This window comes from Elgaria multicarinata, chromosome 17 (genome assembly GCF_023053635.1).
Source record: "Elgaria multicarinata webbii isolate HBS135686 ecotype San Diego chromosome 17, rElgMul1.1.pri, whole genome shotgun sequence".
Classification (NCBI taxonomy): domain Eukaryota; kingdom Metazoa; phylum Chordata; class Lepidosauria; order Squamata; family Anguidae; genus Elgaria; species Elgaria multicarinata.
In genome coordinates this window covers 7,805,430-7,829,114 of record NC_086187.1, presented here as the reverse complement: position 1 = coordinate 7,829,114, position 23,685 = coordinate 7,805,430, and the positions used below count along the sequence as shown (strand labels likewise).

The 23,685-nt window shown below is 43.1% G+C and overlaps 1 protein-coding gene across 2 annotated transcripts in view; it reads right to left on the bottom strand.

Annotated features, from left to right (window-relative positions):
• USP7 (ubiquitin specific peptidase 7) overlaps positions 1-23,685 on the bottom strand; it is an 86,181-nt gene that overhangs the window by 21,840 nt on the left and 40,656 nt on the right. For both annotated transcript variants that reach the window (XM_063143539.1, XM_063143540.1), the window contains exons 3-14: positions 21,104-21,302; positions 18,579-18,717; positions 17,290-17,378; positions 15,329-15,437; positions 10,991-11,121; positions 8,049-8,103; positions 6,707-6,787; positions 6,522-6,612; positions 5,650-5,732; positions 5,406-5,515; positions 3,580-3,736; positions 1,896-2,040 (exon numbers count right to left, since the gene is read on the bottom strand). In XM_063143539.1, the coding sequence (XP_062999609.1) occupies positions 1,896-2,040; positions 3,580-3,736; positions 5,406-5,515; positions 5,650-5,732; positions 6,522-6,612; positions 6,707-6,787; positions 8,049-8,103; positions 10,991-11,121; positions 15,329-15,437; positions 17,290-17,378; positions 18,579-18,717; positions 21,104-21,302 (1,389 nt within the window). The remainder of the gene's footprint in view (positions 1-1,895; positions 2,041-3,579; positions 3,737-5,405; positions 5,516-5,649; positions 5,733-6,521; positions 6,613-6,706; positions 6,788-8,048; positions 8,104-10,990; positions 11,122-15,328; positions 15,438-17,289; positions 17,379-18,578; positions 18,718-21,103; positions 21,303-23,685) is intronic.

Genomic DNA, 23,685 nt, shown 5'->3' with positions numbered 1-23,685 from the left:
AATTCCTTGAAGACACATGTAGCCAAATTGCCCCTTTCAATACAACCCCCCCAAAATAAAGGCTGCTCTTTCAAGAGGCCCATTTGGCAACATGTAGTGTAGCATAAAGTTAAATTATCACCACCACCACTTAATTCCCTATTCCAGCCTTCCTTACCTGGCGCCCTCCAGATGTTTGCACTACAACTCCCAGTATCCTAACCATTGGCCATGATGGCTGGGGTTGATAGGCATTGTAGTCAAAATGTCTGGAGGGCACCACATTGAGGACGTTTGCCCTATCCTATCCCCCAACTGCAAAATCTCACTCTCACTTAGGGTTAAATGTTGATTCATATGGACATGTTCAATCCATTTGTATAGGTGTACAAAGAACTGTCAACAGAGGCTTCTTTCTTTTGGGACTCTTTGTAATGATAATTTCCAGAGCCACGTAAGCCTGTCACTATAACAACAACTAGGAGTCTTGTGGCACTCTAAAAACGAATGACTTTATTGTGGCATAACCTTCAGTTGGTGTATGAAGTGTTATCACTCTGTGTGTGTGATGAAGTGAACTCCAGTTCACAAAAGCTTATGCCACAATAAACGGTGTTAGCCTTTTAAGGTGCCACAAGACTCTTAGGAATTCGATAACTGCAACAATCAGAAAGCAGTATTATGGTACCGTAGTTGTAGTCTGACACTATTTACTATTGGGATGCGTGGGGGTATTTACTGGCGTGGCGCACGGAGCTGCGAATGCATGGGGTCCCAGATTCAATCTTAATTAGGAGGCAAGAAAGATCCCTACTTGAGATGCTGGAAAGCCATGCCGGTCAGACTGGGGAGAGGGGCGAGATAGGCTAATGGGTCTGACTGTGTAAGGCAGCTCTGTGTGTCTACGGATAAAAGTAGAATTCAGTATTTCTGACTTTGTTTCAGTTTGAGCAAGAAAAACATACAGTGTAAGCTGTCTGCAACTGTTCATTGGGCAATTTGTTCATCCATAATATTGTTTAGTTGCATTTGTGGATAAGAACCTGAGCAACTGAAATACCATGCTATGATTTAAAATGGCCCAACCGCTACTGAAGCAAGATGATATTGTCATTTGGATATACAGGAATTGGGCATGTTTAGCCTGGAGAAGATAAGATTGAGGGGAGACATGATAGCACTCTTCAAATATTTAAAAGGTTGTCACACAGAGGCAGGCCAGGATCTCTTCTTGATCATCCCAGAGTGCAGGACACGGAATAATAGGCTCAAGTTACAGGAAGCCAGATTCCAGCTGCACATCAGGAAAAACGTCCTGATGTTAGAGCAGTACGACAATGGAACCAATTGCCTAGGTAGGTCATGGGCTCTCCCACACTAGAGGCCTTATAGGCCCCTTCCAACTCTACTATTCTATGAATTTATATATTATTCAGTGGAACTTTTGAAACTGTAAATTCATAGAATCATAGAATAGTAGAGTTGGAAGGGGCCTATAAGGCCTCTAGTGTGGGACAGCCCACGACACCAACCAGGGATAGGTTTAACACTGATAAAATGTTTCAGCTTCTGCCTTCCTCAGTAAATGCAGCTGGGATTTCAAATCAATACTGGAAGTCAAAGCTGGTGTTTTAAGACTACTTAGGAGTGAAGGATTCTAAGGCGTTTTACATATGCAAGAGCTTCTATTTTTAAGAAATTAAGCAATAAAGTAATTGTTCACACTTTTCAGTATTTTGTATCGCCTCCCTTTAAACATTTTAGCTTTGCATGTACACACTTCATAACGGAATGTGTAAAGCAGCTGTTAAATACAACTGTGAACGATTGTGCGTTTTTCTTGACTTGGGGAGGCTCACTGTAAATATGCACTTTACGTTTTGAAAGACAAGCCCTACGACTGAATAAATACGTACTTAATTTTGACTCCCTGATATAAACCAACATATACGCATTGGTACAGTGCCGTACAGATAAGTCATCATCATGGCCTCCGTAGTTATGTTCAATTGCTTCTTCTTTTGTACATCTAGATACAACGTCGTCGTCAAATTTACACCACTGTAAAGGAAAAATAACAAAAACACAACATTTGATAAGAGTTATCATATGCATGACCTAAATTACAAATGTCTTTACAACACCTAAAATGTATGGTTCAGAAACACTTCTGAATTTGGATACTTCTAGCTTTGTGGTGAAATCCCTTAAAATTTCTCTTTCATTAAGAATGTTACGGTACAAAAAGAAAACTGAACAACCATCTCCCTGTAATAAAATGCTCTCATTTGTACATATTAACTACTATTTGATGATACACAGAATACAGGTCCTTATTCAAAGTATTCATTTAGCGATTTGAATTCTGACATTTGAGACAACGTATTTCAACACTATTTTGGAATCCTCATCAGAGCAAGCCTTGACTAAAGCCACGCTACCAACACCATTTTCATTTTCTTTAAACTCGGGTTGATTCATCTGCAAAAGAAAAGAGACACCATACCTGTCGTGTACTCAAAATCACTAACGCAGATAAATACTATCCTTTTCTCCTTGGACTAAATTTTAATAAATGAGCCCAGATACACTTGGAAAAAATACAGCTCAGAATTTCTCCCATGCCACCATCTCTCACAGTGATAGATCAGTAAAAACATGAATGTGGTGATGAGTGGGAACAGACTTTAGAAATAGCAGGCCTTAGATGTTTTGGAGGAGCTAATTTCAACGAAGAATAATATATTTATCCACAAAATGACTGATCACAAACAGAGAGTACCAAAGAGAGAAATTCAGTGCAAGGTGCACCACGGTCAGGTCAACAGAGAGTTGGCCATGAACCTAGGAGGCTTGAGCTCATATCCAATCGCTACATGAAGGAGGGCCTCTTCCCCTATCTCCATAGAACAGAACAAAAACCAAACCAAGAATGTGAACTGTTCTTTAAATAAGGGATATAATGTAGTCTGCAAAATGCTTACTTTATTGCATTTGCTAGGAACTCAAACATGTCCTCAAAGTTATTTTAACCTATATCAATTTTTGCTGTGCGGTTTTAATCCTGGATGTGCTTTTTATATTGTATTTTGTATTCATGTTTTTATATTGTTGGTTGTTTTACGCTTTTCATGGTTTTAATATTTGTGAACCGCCCAGAGAGCTTTGGCTTTTGGGCGGTATAAAAATGTAATAAATAAATAAATAAATAAATAAATCTTTCTCTAGAAACAAGCAACGGCAGCCAGGGATACCACTGGTTCTCACCTCAACTCAAAGCATTTAATGGTATTTTCTAAAAGCTCAGTTTGGTTCTATTTCCATACTTGCAGTAAACCATAGCAGAATGCCAAATAAAGTAGGCAATATTGCCCCATGTGTCAAAAGTACAGAAGCAAATTTCCAGATGTACAGAAATTAGCTCCCCACTCCCTATTGCCCCCCCAACCCCGAAACGGAATCCTGTGGGATGGCAGCTGCTACAAAGTTCCAAAGTTGCTTTATTAAAGGATTTTCAGCAGGGCTTTAACAGGAACCGGCACTACAGCTCTGTAAAGAAATAGTTAAGAGTTAGCTGGGGTTTTTTCCCCCATTACTTACTTTTCCATCCCCTTTAGGGTTCAAGTAAACAACATAATGTCCACCATGGTTATCTCCACTGTGTACTAGCACTGCATGAAGTATGTAGTTTGCAGCATCTTTAGGGTCTGTTTTTTGCAAAAATTCATCAAGAAGCAACTGATCTGGAAATTCAAATCTTTTTTTTTTAAAAAAAAAGGAAAGGAAAAGAAAAAATGATTTGCCTGAGAATGAATGCAGATAAGTAAGTTTCTTTTGGAACAAGAAAGAGTGTAACAAATCATAAATACATCATCTTTGATTTTCAGTTGCACTATCAGGTTCACAGGTTCAAAGTGTTACTGATGCAAACATTTCCTGCAGCTAAATCTATGAGATGTTGCCAAAGGTCATGCTCAAGTTGTAGTTTTGCTAGTGCCAGCTTTGAGACCAGGCTATCAGCTCCAAGCACTGCAGGTAAAAATCCAGTGGAGAACCAAGGGCAGGTTTTTACGCAACAGTGCACAGGCCAGGATGTAACTCCAGTGACTCTAAATCCATGTACATTCACATCACTCTGCTGCTAAGATCATCTTCTTGGCCCGCCGCTCTGACCATGTCACTCCACTTCTGAAATCTCTTCATTGGCTCCCAATTCACTCCAGAATCCAATATAAACTTCTCCTGTTGACCTTCAAAGCTTTTCACGGTCTAGCTCCTGCCTATCTCTCCTCTCTCATCTCACACTATTGCCCCGCTCGTGCTCTCCGCTCCTCTGATGCCATGCTTCTCGCCTGCCCAAGGACCTCCACTTCCCTTACTCGGCTTCGTCCTTTTTCTTCTGCTGCCCCTTACGCCTGGAACGCTCTTCCAGAACACTTGAGAACTACAAACTCAATCACAGCTTTTAAAACTCAGCTAAAAACTTTTCTTTTCCCTAAAGCTTTTAAATATTGAGTTTGTTCTGACTCTATACTGTTAGCTTCACCCTACCCGGTGCCTGTTTACACTTCCCTGTGCCTGTTTGCATTCTCTTTCCCTCCTTATTGTTTACTACAACTTTATTAGATTGTAAGCTTATGCGGCAGGGTCTTGCTATTTACTGTGTATAATCTGTACAGCACCATGTACATTGATGGTGCTATATAAATAAATAATAATAATAATAATATCAGCCCCATCTCAAATTTTAGCTGTTACAACACAAGCCTCAGCTAATGTAGCAACAACGAAAGGGACAGCCTGCAAAACATATGCAGAGTGAAGCTGAACATCTCTTTTCCAACCTACGCTTAGTACTGCCAACACTGACTGGCAGCAGCGACTCTCCAGGATTTCAGGCAGGTGTTTTTTTCCAGCCCTACCTGGAGATGCCAGGGATCAAACCTGGGACCTTCTGCATGCAGTGTGTGTGTGTGTGTGTGTGTGTGTGTGTGTGTGTGTGTGCTAAACCACTCAGCTACAGCCTTTCTCTTTAAAAACTGTGGAGGGAGTGCAATTTTCTCAGCACACCTCCCAGCTGGCACAAGATGGTTAAGGCACACCTTGTGCCGGTACTGTGAGCCCAGCACCGTGAGCTGCCAACCCATTCTAGATTTAAGCACGTCTAATTAAGCACAGGACTGCACTTGATCTGAAAAAGTAGTCTCTTGACATCAATGCATTGGGTATGATGCACCATCTATCACCATCGCTGTATGGCGATAAATGACTAAACCCACTGCAGGACTAAATGTGTCGGTTTCTTAGGCATCATCATTACCTTGTTCCTCATCTCTTCAAAAGAAATTTAAATGCCACAAGCTAGAATTCTGACAATCACTTATTTCACCATATCTTGGCTTTGGCTTTAATACAAGATTTATTACCTATCGTTTATCTTGATGTTCTGGTCAGTCTGAGGGTCATACATGAACCTCATGAGTTGTAGGTGCAACACAGGTGGCAATGTTAGGAACTTTACACCTTTTTCTGCTTCCTGCATGATAAAAGAAATACATGTATGAACGGAATTAATTAACCATTACGCACTGAAACAAGGTATTTCACACACAAAACAAAAGCAACAAGTTCTTTAGCAGCGAGAGCTATTCCGGACCAGGTCTATCATACCTGCAAACCATGTTCTCCTGCATCGTATTTATTATCCCCATCTAGCTGTTCCACTGCAACGTAAACAATGAAGGATTCAAATACTGAAAAAGAAAAGGATACGAAAAAGAGTGGTTTCCCAGTTACACAGGCTCCATTTGCAAACAGTAAGAAATACTTTTTTAAAACCTCACTCCCTACTCTATTGCACATTTTAAAGAAAATTTGTTCTACGTGGTTCGTGTTACAGCATCTTTTCTTCTGCTGCTAGACAAAATTAAGAACCGGAGTGACCGCTTCTGTTTAATTGTTTTGGTTCGTGTCACGATCAGGCAGTGAAGACAAGCCGGCGAGCATAGTTAGACATTAATAACACAGGCCCATTCCCATCCCTATAGGAAGAATCTAAACATCTGATCCAGGTGGTACGACATTTACATGAAGGCAACTGCGTCCCTACGCTGCAACAAAAACTCCTGTTTGTCCAATGGGTAGAATGGAGGGCAGGGGGAAAACTGCATTCAAGTCAATGGATCAAACATTAACGTTTCCCAAAGGGGAGGGGCGTTCAGCCAACAACTTGTCACGTTGAACAGGAATCAAAGAGTTAGAGGTGTCCCAGAGGACACTGTTCAACCCCTTGCCTCAAGCAGAAATTGCGACAAAGTTGGTGCTCCTTAAAAGGTTCTCGGTTCAAACGAGTCAAGCCAGAGAGAGAGAGAAAGAGAGAGAGAGAGAGAAAGGGGGAAGGGTCCCTCAGGGTTTCTGGGCTAAATTGAGCCTGGTGTGTGTGTGGATGTGCTGGGGAATTAATTCACGACAAGGTAGAGCAGGCTGAACACCAGGGAGTGTATTAAAGGAGGTGAATTTCTAAACAGATAAGATACACTTACTATTTTTCTTTCCCTTTATACTTAGTTGGATGTCATAATAATCCTCTATTCGTTCAGACCGATAGTCTACGTGTTTGCACTGAATATACGACTAGAAAGAAAACAGAACAGTGAGATACCAAGCAAGAGAAGCTAGCCATACCTCACCACGCCCACACACCCTAGCTTACAAACGAAATACATACCACCATTTTCCCCCTGAATAATTTAGGGATGGTGCCTTCTACACAGGTGCCTTTCATTTTGTTTTCAACATTATCAAGCAACTGAAAGAAAACAGAAATCTTGCATCAGAAATGCCCATCTATTTGATTTAGGTATCTTGCTGTTCCCTTCAGAAAGCTCAGGGCACGGCTCCCAGTGACCTCCCATCCAGGCACTAAAATAAAAGTTTTAATTCTAGCTGAAAGCTCTTGAATGTTTCAGAGTGACATTTTCTCAATAAAAACAATTAGAAGATCCACTACTTACTGGGAAAGGTATTTACACAATATGTTGATTTGCCTCTTGTAAGTAGTTTCTTCACACTTCTATGTTATACTTAAAAGGTTGTCACACAGAGGAGGGCCAGGATCTCTTCTCGATCCTCCCAGAGTGCAGGACACGGAGTAACGGGCTCAAGTTAAAGGAAGCCAGATTCCAGCTGGACATCAGGAAAAACTTCCTGACTGTTAGACCAGTACGACAATGGAATCAGTTACCTAGGGAGGTTGTGGGCTCTCCCACACTAGAGGCCTTCAAGAGGCAGCTGGACAACCATCTGTCAGGGATGCTTTAGGGTGGATTCCTGCATTGAGCAGGGGGTTGGACTCGATGGCCTTGTAGGCCCCTTCCAACTCTGCTATTCTATGATTCTTGCATTTAATGGCATTTGTTACCCTGACCAACAAATTGCCACCGCCACACCACAAAAGGCTCATCTTTCATCCCCAAAATCTAGTTTCAGTAGTGGTTATCTTCTAGAGGGAGAGGTGCTAGGCGAGCCTGCCTGGACACCATGGGTTGGATCCAACAGTACCCTTGTGTGGACGGACCCAGGCAGGCTGGCGGCCGCTATGCAGCACTACTGGGGCAACCGACGGAATGAATGGAAATACTCATTTTCTGCTTGTTTTTGCATGTGCCCCTGGAACTGCTACACAGTGGCCACCAGTGGCAAGGGCTGGAGGCATATGTACTGCCCCATGCCCATCAACTCAGTGACCGCAAATGGCTGGCTGCGAAATGAATAACACTCTGCACACGCACAGCATGCTAATGACTGCCCAAATTCCAGGGCTGAGAAAGGACGATCAAGGCTGATTCCAAAGCTGAACCTGAAGTATTAGCAGTGATGACCTAGGGGCTAATCCTGCAGGAAGCGATTCTACATAAACCCAGGGAAAAGAGTGGGAACTTTTCTGCACCTTCTGTTCATTTCAATGGGGCTCGTGCAGGAAAGCTTCACTCTTGAAGCTTTCCCTATGCATAATTGGCATCTAACTCTGTACAAATACCCTGAAGAGAAGAAGGGGAAAGAACACGTACCACTCGACACAGTTCCTGAACGTCATGTTGCATGAAGCTGTCTAAAGTCTCCCATCTTCATTGAAAAGTGAAACAAAAAGGGTCACTTACAAAACGATAACATTTGAAAACAACTGAGAAATATCATAAATATTTGGTTATGTGCACTAACAAGAAGGGCAGGCAAGAATAAAGAAGGTGCAACTAACTGAAAACCCAGAACAAGAAATGCCTCAGAAACATTCCCTTCAGATATCAGCAAAGCCAATGTTTGATCTCTTTGCAGGGACAAATGTGTGTTTGACAGTCTATGTGACCACGTAACTAGAACGGGGGCATGTGTTGCTTTGACAAAAAAAGGAAATCAGGAAAATCTTCCCACCCAAAGTGGAAAACCTGGAAAATCAGGATTCTACATCACGCAGCGAGCCTCCATGGAAAGAGACGTTCGCTCTCAACATGAGATGGGTGATGAGGTCAGCGATGGACAGAATGGAGCTAGCACACCCTTCCCCACCTGCCCTCCCTCCTCCTGTGTAGAGAGCCTAGAATGATGAAGAACACCTGCAGAGGGCTAAGACCTAGCCAGAAATGCAATTTATTTATTACATTTACATCCCATCTGTTTTTCCTTCAAGAATCCAAGACAGCATACATAATCCTCCTCCTCTCCATTTTATCCTCACAACCACCACCCTGTGAGGTAGGCTGAGCTGAGACTCTGTAACTGGCCCAAAGTCACCCAGAGGGTTTCCATGGCCGACTGGGGGCTAGAACCCGGATCTCCTGGCTCCCAGTCAAACACTCTAATCACTTCACCACACTGGCTCAGCCATCTGCTCTTGCGGGTACCAACGATGGTCTTGCAATGCTTTTATTTGTAACCGAAAGGCCCGCCCGCTTTAGCATGTGGGGGAGTGACGGAGAGTCCCAGCCCTTTCTCCAACATGACTTGCATCCTACATCCCAACACCCCCTATCCCTCACCGAGGCCACCGCCAAGGGTGGAAGCAAGGAGCAGGGCTCATGCTGCCTTGACCCAGGTCACATTCCAGACTCCAGGTGCCTCAAAACAATCATTTTAATTTGGAGTAGAACTCGATCAAGGTGGATTAGTGGGACCTTGCAATTGCAAATCTGGGAAACTATGTGCAGGTGAGCTGAAATGTCTTACAAAAGGCTGCTTTAATTTTTCAGTAAGAATCCAGATTTGTGGTTAGGGAACCTTGGTTTTAGGTCCACTGTAATATTCCCTACATATTGCATATGATAGCCATTTTTTAACATGAAAATAAATAAACCACATTAGCGGAAGTGCATATTACCGACTGTCTAATGCAGAAGGTTATCTGAAGGAACGCCTCCTCCCGTATGTACCTGCCCGGACCCTAAGGTCATCCTCAGGGGTCCTTCTTTGCATGCCCCTGCCAAAGGAAGTGAGGCAGGTGGCTACCAGGAGGAGGGCCTTCTCTGCTGTGGCACCCCAACTGTGGAATGGGCTCCCTAAGGAGGTTTGCTTGGCACCAACATTATATGCTTTTAGACGCCAGGTGAAGACCTTTTTATTCTCCCAGCATTTTAACTGTCTATAAATAAATTTTAACTTGGTGTTTTAAATTTGTAATTTTGCATTGCTGCTATTTTTATCTGGTTGAGCTTTTATATTGTATTTTATATTATGGTTTTATACTGTTGTTTTATACTTTGAATGTTTTTAATTTTTGTGAACCGCCCAGAGAGCTCCAGCTATCGGCCGGTATAGAAATGTAATAAATAAATAAATAAATAACGCAATATGTTTAGTTTGTAACTGTGCTAGTAAAAGAAGTGCCTTTTTGCACGTAATGCAATGATCTGATTTACACTGGTGTCCGAACCATTTAAAGAAGAACATTATATATAGTTTGGCTGTTAGGATAAAATGCATATGCAATAATTATGAAAACGTCACAACAAGATTATTATATTTATTTGTATCCCGCCTTTTGCCCAATGCTGGGCCTGTTAAAAGTGTTAAAAAGATGTTTAACTAACATAAAGAACATCTCCAACAATGCAGATACCTTAGTCTCATTATTGATTACAATATCAACTGAGCATCTGTAACATCCAGGGATACCTTCCTGTGGGTAAGACATTTTAATTCACCATACCGTCTCTCAGATTTACAATTACTCTGACTGAATTAACAAAGGACGCTGACATGGTGGACAAGAAGGAAAACTTCCGGATCTACAGTCTCAGAACTCTTAGTCCATTTGGCCTTAATCTGGGGGGGCGGGGGGGATTCATAAGCATTATACCAGTCATACTTCTTCCCCTCCTCTCCTTAGGAATTTTCATCTCCCACCATTCCAAACTGCCACGCTTGGTATCCATTTAACAAGTACAGCTACTGATGAGGGCAGAAACCGAAACATTTAGCTCAATATTTTGAAATTACTCTGTTGCTAGCCCATCTATCTTTCTTATATATTTTAACTTGAGACCGAATGCATCCTTAGTGGATCCAGACCTTTCTTGTTGCTTTGCTGCTGTGCTGCTTTTCACCTGTGTGTGTGTGTGTGTGTGTGAGAGAGAGAGAGAGAGCACATTGCCCATATATATCAATGTTAAGTGCTTATAAAAAATGCAGATGGCAAACACAATCTTAAAAGCAGCATTTTCCCTTCTTTCACGCAAAAGAGAAATGCCTCTTATAAGGTGCCTGCAACAACGTCTACAAATAGTGCATGCTTCTTTGTTCATAAATTGAAGTTACCTATATGGAAATTTAATCAACAAATCCACCAATTAAAATTCCTACAATTACTCAATTAAAATTCCATTAACTGATTGCAACTCGAATAAGATGCGACCCATAATGGGCTCCAGATTTAGGAGATCGTAAATAACAGATCAGACAAGTGACAGAAACTTTGGTTAAGCTGTGAAGAGCTAGTTGTTACCTTACCAGCACTTACCCAAAAGATTTTGTTAGTTTCTTAGTTCCTACTGGTTTGTCGCTATGCTGAAGCTCGTAGAACACTCTCTGCAATGCTAAAGGAACACTTTTTGATGAGTCATCTCCTTCTGTGGGCATCATGTACACAGCCTAAAAAAGCAAACAGTTTAATGAGGTCCAAGGAAAAAGGGGTTTCATCGCTCATGTCGTTACTCAATTCATCCATTTCATCCTAACAAAAAACAAATCGTCACATCGGCAAACATCTGCCTGCGTTATTCTGGGGACATTGAAGAGAGTGGGGAAGTACCTTGCAGTAGTCAATGTTTTCATCATACTGCTTAGAGTGGAGAGTTATTTTTATCAGGCTGACAGCTTCATCGTCAAGGTATCCTAATGGCTCCTAATTGACCCCTGTCAGTGTATTGGCATTTGGTGCTTGTACTTGAGTGAACTCTTTGGTACAATACTGCACTGAGGGGTGGCGGGGGGGGGGGGGGGGAGAATCCCTGGACAGGACTGCCCTTAATATCCCTTTTTTGCCTCATCTCCAGTCCTCTCTACACATATCTCATTCCCGTTATGCCCTAGACTCCAGATGCCTGAGACAGGGATTTCGATGCAGAGGAGTCAGCTACAGAGGTGAGTCAGCAGGACCCTCCCTCAGGGATCCCCGGAGACAGCAAAGCAGTCTGAGGAACAGAGAGAGATACAAATCCACACCTCCATCATGCCTCCTAAAGCCACTCCACAGCAGAGAAGCAGAATTTTAAGTTTAATATAGAAAGTACACATAAGTCCATCTAGAGAGGGTGCACTGGTTGGGATTGGAGAGGCAATAAGATTGCTTGTATCCTGGCATCTCCTTTTCCCTCCCACCAGAACGCCCCCTTTCCCCCCCTCCAAGGACTCATTTCAACCTCAGGGAGCAGCTGGCATGTTTCTTTCCATGGTGACTGTGAGGGGGAAAGGGAAGGGGACCTTGAATCATCCTCTGGTCTCCAGGATGGTCTTCCAGGGACTATGGGATTGCTCTCCCCAAGCCCTCAATGGGTTGGGTCCTCATATTCTCAGGACTTATCTTCTCCCACCAAGCTCAACTAAAAACTTTTCTTTTTCCTAAAGCTTTTAAAACTTGATGTTGTGCGGACTTTATACTGTTAGTTTTACCCTACCCTGTGCCTGCTTACCCTACCCTGTGCCTGTTTGCATTCTCTTCCCCTCCTTATTGTTTTACTATGATTTTATTAGATTGTAAGCCTATGCGGCAGGGTCTTGCTATTTACTGTTTTACTCTGTACAGCACCATGTACATTGATGGTGCTATATAAATAATAATAATAATAATAATAATAATAATAATAATAATAATAATAATAATAATCTAAGTCTCCCTAACAAGTGTTTAAGATCTTCTGAGGAGCCCATGTTTTAGAGTAGCCACCACTACGTGCAGGGCCTTCTCTATCATGACCCAAATGTCATCAACTTCTCCACCAAGAAAGATCCATTCAACCTCATCCCTACTAATTTTCCAAAAATGGTCAATCACTTTTTTTGTTTCTGCTGGCCTTTGAAAATTAACCCTTTTCTCCCTGTCCTTTATATGAATTTAGCTGCTGTGCTGTTTCTTCCTTGTTATTTTTCAGTTTATTTACAGTGTGTAATTTTATTTAGTTAGGTAGTGAACCACTCTTGAAATTAATATGAAAAAAGGGAGCAATCAATCAATAAATGAAGAGTATTACAATATTTAAGATGAGAAATTATAGGAGAATGAACAAGCAACTTGGTAGTGTCAGTAGAAAGGAACAAATCTTAGAAATATTAATGTGTCTTGCACATTGACAAGAGAAAGCAGAATCAAGAGTAGAACAGATTATGAACTTGAGCAGAAGAGTGAAAAAGTTATCGAAGTGTAGAGACTGCATTTTACATTGAAAGGGAGCAGAGGAAGAGGAATGTATAACAGTAAGAGACAAGAGGAAATGATAATAAAAAGATAAAGATTCATGATTTGAAAGATAAAGATTCATGATTACTACAACTAGTTGAGGGAAGAAGCAGATAGAAAGAGAAGAACAAGTTATGAGTGTTCGTTGCGACCTGAAAAGGAGTCGATATGAAGATTCAAGTCACTCAAGTTGAGAAGAAAAAGGAAGCCAAGACTCAAATTCAATAAAGAGAAGGAGATTCAGAAGCCCAAAGCTAAGTCGTGAATGAAAAGGAAGTCATGAAAACAAGAAAAATATAAAGGAAAATGGTACGAAGAAAGAAAATCAATGCTGTCAACTTCACCTAGCAGGTAAGGGAAATGAAAAAAACCGGAAGAGCCCAAAGTAAAAACTAAAGAATGCGCACAGGACTGAGTTTTCAGCATCTCCATTTTGTTTATTTTCGTTAACTTTCTAGTTTCTATGGTTGTGAAGACAGGAATGAACGCATGTGGGGAGTGCACTGTGGAGTGACCGAGTAAGATTTCCAGAGGAGTGAAGAAGCTTCAGTGACCTGTACAGCAATTTTATTTTTTAAAGAAATTTTTAAAAAAGAAAGAAAAGCTGACATTCTCAGTCAACTGGATTCAATTATCAATATCAAATTCTAACGTTTTATACAGAATACAAATCCCTAACTATGGCCATATGTAAATGTTTCAGGTTTCGATAAGTAGGATGAGAAGGGGCAGTTTACAATCACTCCAGGGACAAACAAAATATAGATTTAACAGAATTTACTTTACTTAAGGTTTAGTGAAGAAAACAATGAACACAAATATGAATCTTTCAACCCACAGTTCTCTGTGAAGAGCAACGTGAGCTTTGCTGGACCAACGACAGCTGTTTATCCTCGTTCTTCAGTCCTTTGGTTGCTTGTCTCTCCATGTGGAGGTGCAACTCTGTGTTAAACTGCAGACTGCCTCCTTTTCCACCTCGCTGCTGGTTTCTCCGCCCTTTCTTCCCTTTCCTCCACCTTCACTCGCTTTCTGCTTCTTCTTTCCCCTCTTCTCTCCTCGCGCACAACTGCCCTTTTTCAATGTTAGTTTTGCTCGCCCCTCACTCCACACCACACCCTTCTCACTTGGCTCAGCCAATATTCCAAGGCCCTCAGAGACATACAAATGAGGGCCTGGAAAAAAATGGAGGAAGGAGGAAAGTCTTCTTTGACCTTTTAACAGAAGTAAGGTAAAGAACACAAAAGGAACCAGAAAGACAAGTGGAGGGAAAATATCAAGCTCCCAGATGCAAAACAGCAAAGCAAAAAGATCAGGAGCAGTTCTTGTGCATAAAGGCCAAAGAAAAACAAACAGTAATTGCTCAACCAAAAAACTCTGACAAGGAAGTCGAACTGGTGGCGGGTTGGGGAAGTTTTTTGATTGTGCTTAGCTTACTGCAAGACCATGAATGGAGCAATCCGGGTAAGAGAAAGACGAAGCACTTTGCTCACTACAATCCCAAAGGATCAAAGCACTACTTTCGGATTGAGAGAACGCAGTAGTGTGTTAAGAGCAGCACATGGGTGGGGAGTGGAAGCGAGAGAGACGGCCAAGAAGATTGACAATACCCACACACAGATTTTGTACACAAGAGACAGCTGTTTCCAGCAGCATCACTCAATAACTCGTGCCTATTAATCTTTTCAGTAAAGTCTTACACAAACGCAACTCAGACTGAAAGATATCAGCTGGGGGGAGGGGGAGGGGGGTAAACCCTGGATGTCTGAAGGCAAAATTTGCAAAGGAACACAATGCAAATGCTGTAATGACAGAATGAATTTAGGCTAGAGGACCTTTGAAATGAAGGCAGTGCCTACCTCCGAAATGTTAAGTGGTACCTGCTAGCTCAGAGGTGCAACCTGTTTGACGCCAGTGGCAACAGCCACCAAGTGAAACTGCAATTATCTCCTCTTGCCCTTGTTTGCCAGCTCCATTATCTCTATTGCCAACACTGCCTCCCAGCGCCCAGAACAGCCCTGTGCGACTGGTTTCCCGTGTGTGTGTCATCAGCCCAAGTGCCCGGTGATGACTATGTGTAGTCTTGACAGCTGAAAACAGCACAAGGCTATACCAGCTGCTGGAATGGAATAATAGCAAAGGGGAGAAGGTATGGCCCAGGCAGAAGGTTGCAGTGGGAGAAGCAGGGCACGATAAGCACCCACTGCAGAGCAATTTGCAAACCGGTGTTACCAGGAAACATGACATCCTCTGATAGGAGTTTCAGCTGTAACCTCTTGCACAATCCCACCCAAAGAATCCCAAAGAAATGTAGCTGAATAGCTATGGCAGGTCCCTGCTATTATTACCTAACCAATTCAGTTGAGTACTGACATTGACAAGGAAGCCACAGCGCTCCTTCTTTACCTTTCGTAGCTGGTTTGTGAAAAATAACGTCTGTAATAAGCTGTTCATATAACAGGTTGCTCCCTGGTTCTTCAGCCCCACATATCCTGTATGCTTCTTGGAATCCCACCTGTAACAACCACGGAACTGGGTTACAAGAACCGCACACACACACGAATTATATAAATTTCCTGTTTATGAATACATTGGACATTTATACTGGAGTCAAGTTACAGGTGTTTCCACCAATGGAACCCAGATAGTTTAAATGTGCCAGTTGACATATATCCATCATGGAACATTTAGATTACACATATTCAGAAGCTTTTCTTAAAAGCAAGATGGATTTACTTCCACACCAAAATTCATATATGTGAGCAGGTATTAACCATCTTGTCTATGGCAGTAACACCCTGAATGAAGGTTCTCAAAACACCAAGACATCTGTTAGATTTGCAGTGGACATCCAAGATGATTAACAAAAGCTGGCTGCTATCACACAGTTCAACCACTTGCTCCACAAATGACTGGGCAGACCGCAGGCTGCGATGCAAACCAGAATGAGAGCAGGTTCCTCCCCAATTACCAACGCAAGGAAATTACTACTGTGGTGAAGGGAAGCCTTGTTTTCTTTGACCTGCAGATTCCAAGCCTCTTCTTTATGCCAGTGTTGCTGATTTGTGCCCACCTTCTCTGGACCCAGGATTGTGAGCTTGATCAAAGAGCTTTTATAAAGGTATTCTGATCGTACACCTCTGCTTTTATATTCCAGTGAAGATAGCAAAAAGTAGAGCTGTGCGCTGCCTCGGACCCAAACCCCAAATCCTAAGCAGACTGGGGTGGTTCGGACCCTTCTGAACTGGATCCGAGGCGGTTCGGGCGAAGGCCGAGGCGGCCCGAAGCCGAAGTCAATTGGCTCCAAAGCTTCAGGCCACCTCGGCGCTTCGGAGCTGGCCCCACCCCCCACCAGTCTCCTTACCTGCTGCCTCCGTCGCCACTGCCATCTTTCTTTTGGTGGCTTCCAGTGCCACCACCACCACTGGAAATGAAAGGGAGTAGGTCGTACGATTTAAAGTTATTGCGCAGCCTACTCCCTTACATTTCAAGCGGCACCAGAAGCTGCCAGAAGAAATATGGCAACAGAGACAGCAGGTAAGCACCCCTCCCTCACTTACCTGTGTCTGCTGCTGATGCCGCTGGCTTGCGTCCGGCGGCTTCCACTCCGATGACGCTGAAGCCCGGAAGTAGGCTGTGGCCCACCTTCTTTGGAAGTAGGCTGTGGCCCACCTTCTTTGGAAGTAGGCTGTGGCCTACTTCCGGGCTTCAGCGTCATCGGAGTGGAAGCCGCCGGACGCAAGCCAGCGGCGGCATCCAGAGGACGCAGGTAAGTGGGGAGGAGGCGGAGGGTGCTTACCAAGTACCCCCGCCGTAGCGGAAGGTGGAGGCACCAGGTAAGTGGGAAGAGTTTTCTGGGTGCCCAGAAAACTCCGAGTTGCCTCGGAGGGTCCGAATTTCACATCGGCTTGGGCGCCGAGGTGGATCGGCAACCCCCGAGGCAGCCCCGTGGCGGATCAGGACTGCTTCGGGGGCTCCGGACTGGCTTCTGAGGCGGATCGGGTGTGTGTGTGCGTGCACAGCCCTAGCAGGTTCATATGAATGAAGTATTCATTGGGAGAAAGCATACTCCACACACAGTAAAAACCTATAGCCAAGCTCCCCCACTATCGTATTAATTCCTCAGTCAGGAGCTATAAACACAGTGTAAGGGATCCTGATTCAATGCAAGAGATTTAATTAGAGCAATGACCTTCAAGCCTTTACCCATTCCTATTCTTCCATGATTCTAAAATGGCCCCAATCCATTACAGCCTTTATAGATATTTGTAGCCAATTCAAATCTGTCAACTAAAATTTAAGTTGTACAGGAAACAAAGGCATGCAGGTGGCAATTATTTTGTTTTCTTCAAGTGTAAGCTACTTACGCCACGCCGTGTGGAGCATCGGCTTGAACATACACTTCAAAAGTTACTTTGTCATCCTCTATGTAGCCTTTATCTGGATCAGTAACTTCCTACAAAAAGGGATTGAGACCAAGAACGTCAAAATCAAATGCACAAACACAATAAGCTTATGGACTGTTATGACTCTGCCTCGCTTGCAAATTAAGTTAAATCAGACTGGGAAGTCGTTAGCAACTAGCATTTTTTAGTCAGTATGCTAGTACGCATGGCTAGGCTGCTTCTGTTGGACTCCTGCTGCCAAAAGGAGTGTCTGAAGATGCTCCATCTCTGACTTGGTTAGTGTTACATGTCAGCCCAGAACTCTGGCCTGCCTTTCCCCCAATAAGAGTTCTGGGTTCGGACAAGCGAGGGACAGGGCATCGCAGGTTTCTGTAGACCAGCGGTTCTCAACCTGTGGGTCAGGACCCCTTTGGGGGTCTAATGACCCTTTCACAGGGGTCGCCTAAGACCATCGGAAAACACATATTTCCAATGGTCTTAGGAAACTGTATTGACTGAACTATGTCATGTATCATCTTTTGTATTATTAAAGCTATTGTTATGTATTATTTTCATTAGCAAACCATCCCATGACAATGGATCGTGTAGAGAAGAACGAAAATAATTTTATGGTTGGGGGTCACCACAACATGAGGAACTGTATTAAAGGGTCACACCATTAGGAAGGTTGAGAACCACTGCTTTAGACGCTCCCACTGAATGACATTGGTCTCGAGCTGTCAGTGGACTCCACTGCCCCCCTTACCACCACTTGGCCCTGAGCCTGTATTGGTAGCTTCACAACTGTAGACAATGTGGTGGAGGGTGGTGGTGGACACCACACCTGCTTCTTCTGTTAATCGAATTGCAGCTGATCCCCCATGTCTCCCGCTGCCAATACAGTGGTGAAATTGGCATGATCATAGCGGATAAACACAGATCCAGAGTTGCTCATCACTCTTTATATCAGCAGGATCACCTACTACCTCAGAGGTTAAGGTGGGTCTGATCATGCCCATTTGTGTTGACTGAATTTTAATCCCCCCCTTCCTCCAAGGATCTCGGCTCTTCCTTCACTCGCATCCACTTTATCTATCCTCACAACAACCCTGCGAGGAGGGTTAAACTGAGGGGGAAATGCGGGGAGAGACCCGCGCAAGGTCACCCAAAGAGCTTTGTGGGTGGGACTTTAAACTGCTGTTTTGTCTTGTTTTTAGTTCTAGGTCCCCTGCACCACACTGGCTCTCGCACGGCCAAGCAATGTTACTTACACTCCACGACATAAAGTTGGAAAAGCCCCAGTCATTTTCCTTATGAAAGAACAAGTGGCTGATGCGGCGACTGAAAGACTTCTCGTCGTCCTTGTAATTTATGATCTTGAGCACTGCTTGCGCATGACAAGACCATGACCTGCAACAATTAAAGAGATAATACTTAACATACTAAGCTGCAGAGAATACACCCATAAATTGTGCTTTACTGAGCACGCCTTCTTTCCTTCTTGGCATCCCTGTTTAAAACTTCACTTCAGCACTCTTTTCAGGCGGATGGGTCATTATTAATATCACAGCGCGGTTTCTCACAGAGCTGCTTCTATACGCTGCTTTCCACAAAAATCTTCCACTTCCGTGAATTACCGAAGAATGCTACAACTCTACTAAAGCAGTGAGGAACACTCAGAAAGACTTAGGGTTACTAGATTAAGGAACAGCACACAGAAAAACCACGGTCCCCCTGGAAGTTCAATGGCTTGCTCACTCAAATGGGAATGCCAGAGACCCCTGCTGATATGAACGCTGCAGTTAAACAGATGTTAAATGTGTGAACTCTACGCCGGCGGCCACTCAATTTTGCAACCCTTTTTTGAGCGCTCCAACCCCAATCATAGGGCAACAGGCATGAAAGACTCGATTATTCCAGCAGGCCTTCCCTTTTCAGAATCTTATCACAGACCGTTACATGTTGTTTTTGCGCTGTATGATTTTATTGCTTTTTAAAATCTTTAGCAATTGTTTTTAACATTTTTATGCTGCCAATACTATTGTTTTATTGATTGCTTTAGCTTTGTATGCCACCTAGGGTAGTTTGTATATAGGAGGGTTATAAACTGAACAAATAGCAATAACTACTACAACAACAACGGAGAGCCAGAACACAAAATTCTGCTGGAACCACTCTGCTTCTCCTGTGTCCCATCCTGCCTTGTCAGGGCTACACATTTTAAGAAGGTTAAATTAATAAATCAGCCAAAGCTTTGACATACGGAAGACAGCTTTTAAAAAATGGAACAATTCTTGCACTGCATTCACTAGCTGAAAAGGAGCTTTGGCGAGGAACCCAACAGGGCAATTATGTCTCTGCCTACTTTCTTGCGTCCCGCCGGTTCCGTTGCACGAGTGGGACCCACGACTTGTGCAGCAGAGATTAAGCGCTTCCCAGAAGAAGCCCTGAAACAAACGGAAAGGCTCATTTCTCATCGGGACAAGTTGTCAGAGATCTCTTATGTAAGAAGATCTGCCAACCCGCCCCGTTCCAGAAACGAGGGCTTTCACTCATTTCTGGTTGGCCTGGAAGCGCTAAATCTTCATTCTGCAAGCGGTGGGTGCCGTTTGTGGGCAGGAATTGGTAGGGCATAAGAGAAACCTATCAGGGTTCTGCCCATAGTGAATAATGTTCAAATTAATTCAAATTAGATGACCAATGAAATAAAAGCTAGATGGTTAACAAATTCTTTAAAGTTATTTGTCAGCCCCATAACTTTTGTTTTTAGCATTTCTTTTGTTCCCCGCCCCCATACTCAGTTTTTATGTCCGTCTCCGCCCCCCGCCCCCCACCCAGCAAAAAACAATTGCAAACAGCTGGCTGAACATTCTAATATACACAGGTAGATTTTGTACATTCATGTAACCGGCACCTCATTAGAAGGGGACCGTCATCTGCAGCTCTGCATCAAATTTATGCTTCAGGCCAATGCATTTTTTTTTAAAAAAATTGGGCTATTTTCATTATTTGCTCTACTATTAGCGATGTGGACTGTATAAAACACATATGGTTAAGTGCTAGAGAACATTGGAATTTACACTTTAATATCCATTCTTCCTAATTTAGAGTTCTGCCGATTTCAGAACATTGCATTTCTACAGGAAAGCCTGGACTGATAAAAGTAAGATTGTAAATTTCCGTCCCCTGGGACTACATCAACTGTCTCTATCCAATGTTGAATTTACAACTGGCAGCAAGTGGCCCACCTCAGGCTTACCTAGTCTTTTCAATGTGCCTCCCTCAATTCCACCTCTTTGTCCCAGATTTGCACACACCCACATCCACACACCCTATTACCCAGATGCCCTTCCTGCCTGGTGATACTTCAGTCTTTAATAAGAATATAAGAGCCCTGCTGGATCAGACCAAGGGTCTATCTTGTCCAGCATTCTGTTCACACAGTGGCCATACAGCTATTGACAGGAACCCACAAGCAGGACACGAGTCCAACAGCACCCTCCCACCCATGTTCCCCAGCAACTGGGGTACACTGGCATACTGCCTCTGATACTGGAGGTAGCATGCAGCTACTAGGATTAGTAGCCATTGATAGCCTTCTCTTCCAGGAATTTATCTAACCCCCTCTGTCCCCCTATCCACATTGTCCACACCACACATGATTTTGTACACTTCTATCCAATGTCATCCATGCTATCCAGACTCTATGTTGTCATCCATGAATCTTAACAAAATGCAACAGGTAGAAAAGGGATGCTATATATATACAGTTATAAAATGATCTGAAGGGTCTTACGTGGAATCAGACTCGGCATTGCACTGAAGAAAGAACCCTACACTTTTTTGGTGCGGCCTGTCTGGATAAAGCCGTGGCATCACCATGATCTTCCATGGAAGGTTCCGTACGAAGCAGGGAGGACTTAGGACTGATTCACTCAGCCTGTTGAAACGTTCAACTGTGAACTGAAACGTCGCTTCCGACCTCCAGCTTGTGTCTGCGGAAAACGAAAAGAAACCATTGAAGATGGATTAAACAGCTTGCCCTTGTGGCTCCCCGTGCAAGGACAACAGTGCACAGGCCCTGCACCGTGTGGCATTGCAAGCTGTGGCATCGCATCTGCGCAGTAAAACAGCCCAAACACGTTGTGCAAGTTAGATATGGAAACAGCAAGAGCATGGCAAGAGCACAGGGTTGAGGAGCAACAATGGTAAGAACAATCCAGTTGGCATCAAAAGCATCAAAGGCTTTTTAATATATTATGTGTATGCCTTTAGGTATATTTCTAATTTATTGTAAGCGGCCCTGGGAATTTGTTTGAAGGTAAATGTATTACATTGTATTACGGGGATCCCATGTAATTGTGTCCACCTATTGAGATGATCAGGTAAGGCTCAGCTCTACATCTCATCATCTTCTGACACTAGGCTGGTGGGCACAGGGGACAGATGTTTCTTGGTAGTGTACAACCTCTGGAACTACACCTCTGTGGGCCTGTCTGGCGCCTTCCCTCTGAACTTCTAGAAAGCAAGTGAAGAGTGCCATGTTTGGGAAGACTTTGAATACTGAGTGATTGTTGATGTCAGCTGTCTTTTTAAGGGTTGTGGGGGTTTTTTGCTGTTCTTTTATTAGTATGAAGGTGTTTACTTGGTTTACTCCACTTTTATTATTTTGTCTGCTGCTTCTGGGCCCTTCCGTGGCCAAAAAAGGGCATATAAATGATGGCTGGCTTCTAGTCAGTATCCTTGCCTAATTCAAAGTGCGAAAGCTCCTGTGTGAGCAGTCCACACACTCAGATTCTCAGGGGACAATCGCCTCCATGTCCCACCATCAGCAAAAGTTCATTTGTTGTGGACACAGGAGAGGTCCCTCTCCTTAGTGTAGGACCCTCACTCTCAAACTCATTGCCTTGGGAGGTCTCATGCCCTTGGCCCATGGTGAAACTATTTTACTTCAATGACTATGGGAAAACTTCACACCCACCCATCCTCATGGTCAAAACTATTTTATTTCAGTGAGTCTAAAGGCCTAGTTGATTGTTAGACTGTGTTCTCCAAAACATATTTTCTTCTTTCAGACATTCTACAAGACCAGAATTAGTTGTTCAAAAATGGTCCTCAAGATTTATTATGCAAATCAAAAAAGGCCAGCCAGTTCAATACAACAATAGATCAACCTACACAAACTAGTACATGGAATACCACAAAGACTGACTGAGCGGAGGAACTGCTAAATGTCACTCCCACAGCTAATCATCTCAGGTGACTCAAGTAATGAAACCAAGCCAGATATGATGATGAGGATGCACACATCTCATCCAGGTTCATTTGTGTTGACCTGACCTGAGATAAATACATGGCAGTGAAAATGTTTGCAAGCAAGGTGACACTTTCCACTTAATAAGTTATTGGCCTCAAGTACTTGCTGCCTGGTATACTGGGCTTTAAAGGCAAATGTCTTGATGCTTATTGCAAAATTTCTAATCCACCAACATTTCTCCACAGAGCCTTCAGGGCAGCTTGTAACACATTAATACAAATAATGACAACCACTAATTCAAAACCCTTAAAGGACTACGTTACATTTTTATTCTTACATCATATTTAAAAGTGCATGAGCAGGTTTTTATTTTTAAGATTATGTAAGTTCATTTAAATATGTATGTACTCCTATTTTTGAAAATTTAAATTTAAAATCTCTAAAATCTAAAACACCACATATAAACAACAGCAACATTAAAAGAGCAACCAGAAGAATAAAGCATACCACTCCCTAATTTATCTCCAACAAGACCTGGCCAAGAGTAAGGAAATAGCTGTCTCAATGTCAAACAGACCTAATGTACTATTGGGCCTCCAGTTCAAGCATTCTGCCCTCGGAGCGCAATGCTCACGAACTCTTCACTGTGCACTTGATACCGGACATGCTTTGCCTGAGCAAGTGTGCATGATAACACAGACAATTCAAATTATATTTGCCCTGTGTTTGGGGGGGGGGGCGGGAGGAGGAACAGCCACTCAACGTGAAGGTATTGTTCAACCAAAGTATGTTTGCAATGAGTGCAGGCCCCCAGGTGACTGCATACAGGGGTTGCCTGAGAACCCACCCATGGGAGACTGTACATAGGGGAGATTACGCTGTCAAAGGTGAGTAATAGTTCAGCAGGCACTTTCTCCTCTGCTCAGACTAATTTTTCTTCCTCCAAAGAGGGGATTTCTACTCTATCCAGCCCTAAGTGTTCCGTACAAACTCAGGGGTGTCAGCTTAGTTCTTCTTTACAGAACCTAGTTAATAATAAGAAATTCCAGGGATCCTCACTTAATTTTGTCATTAACCCAAGGTCTGAACTGGCCTTACAAAATCCCACCAGATCGGTTTGA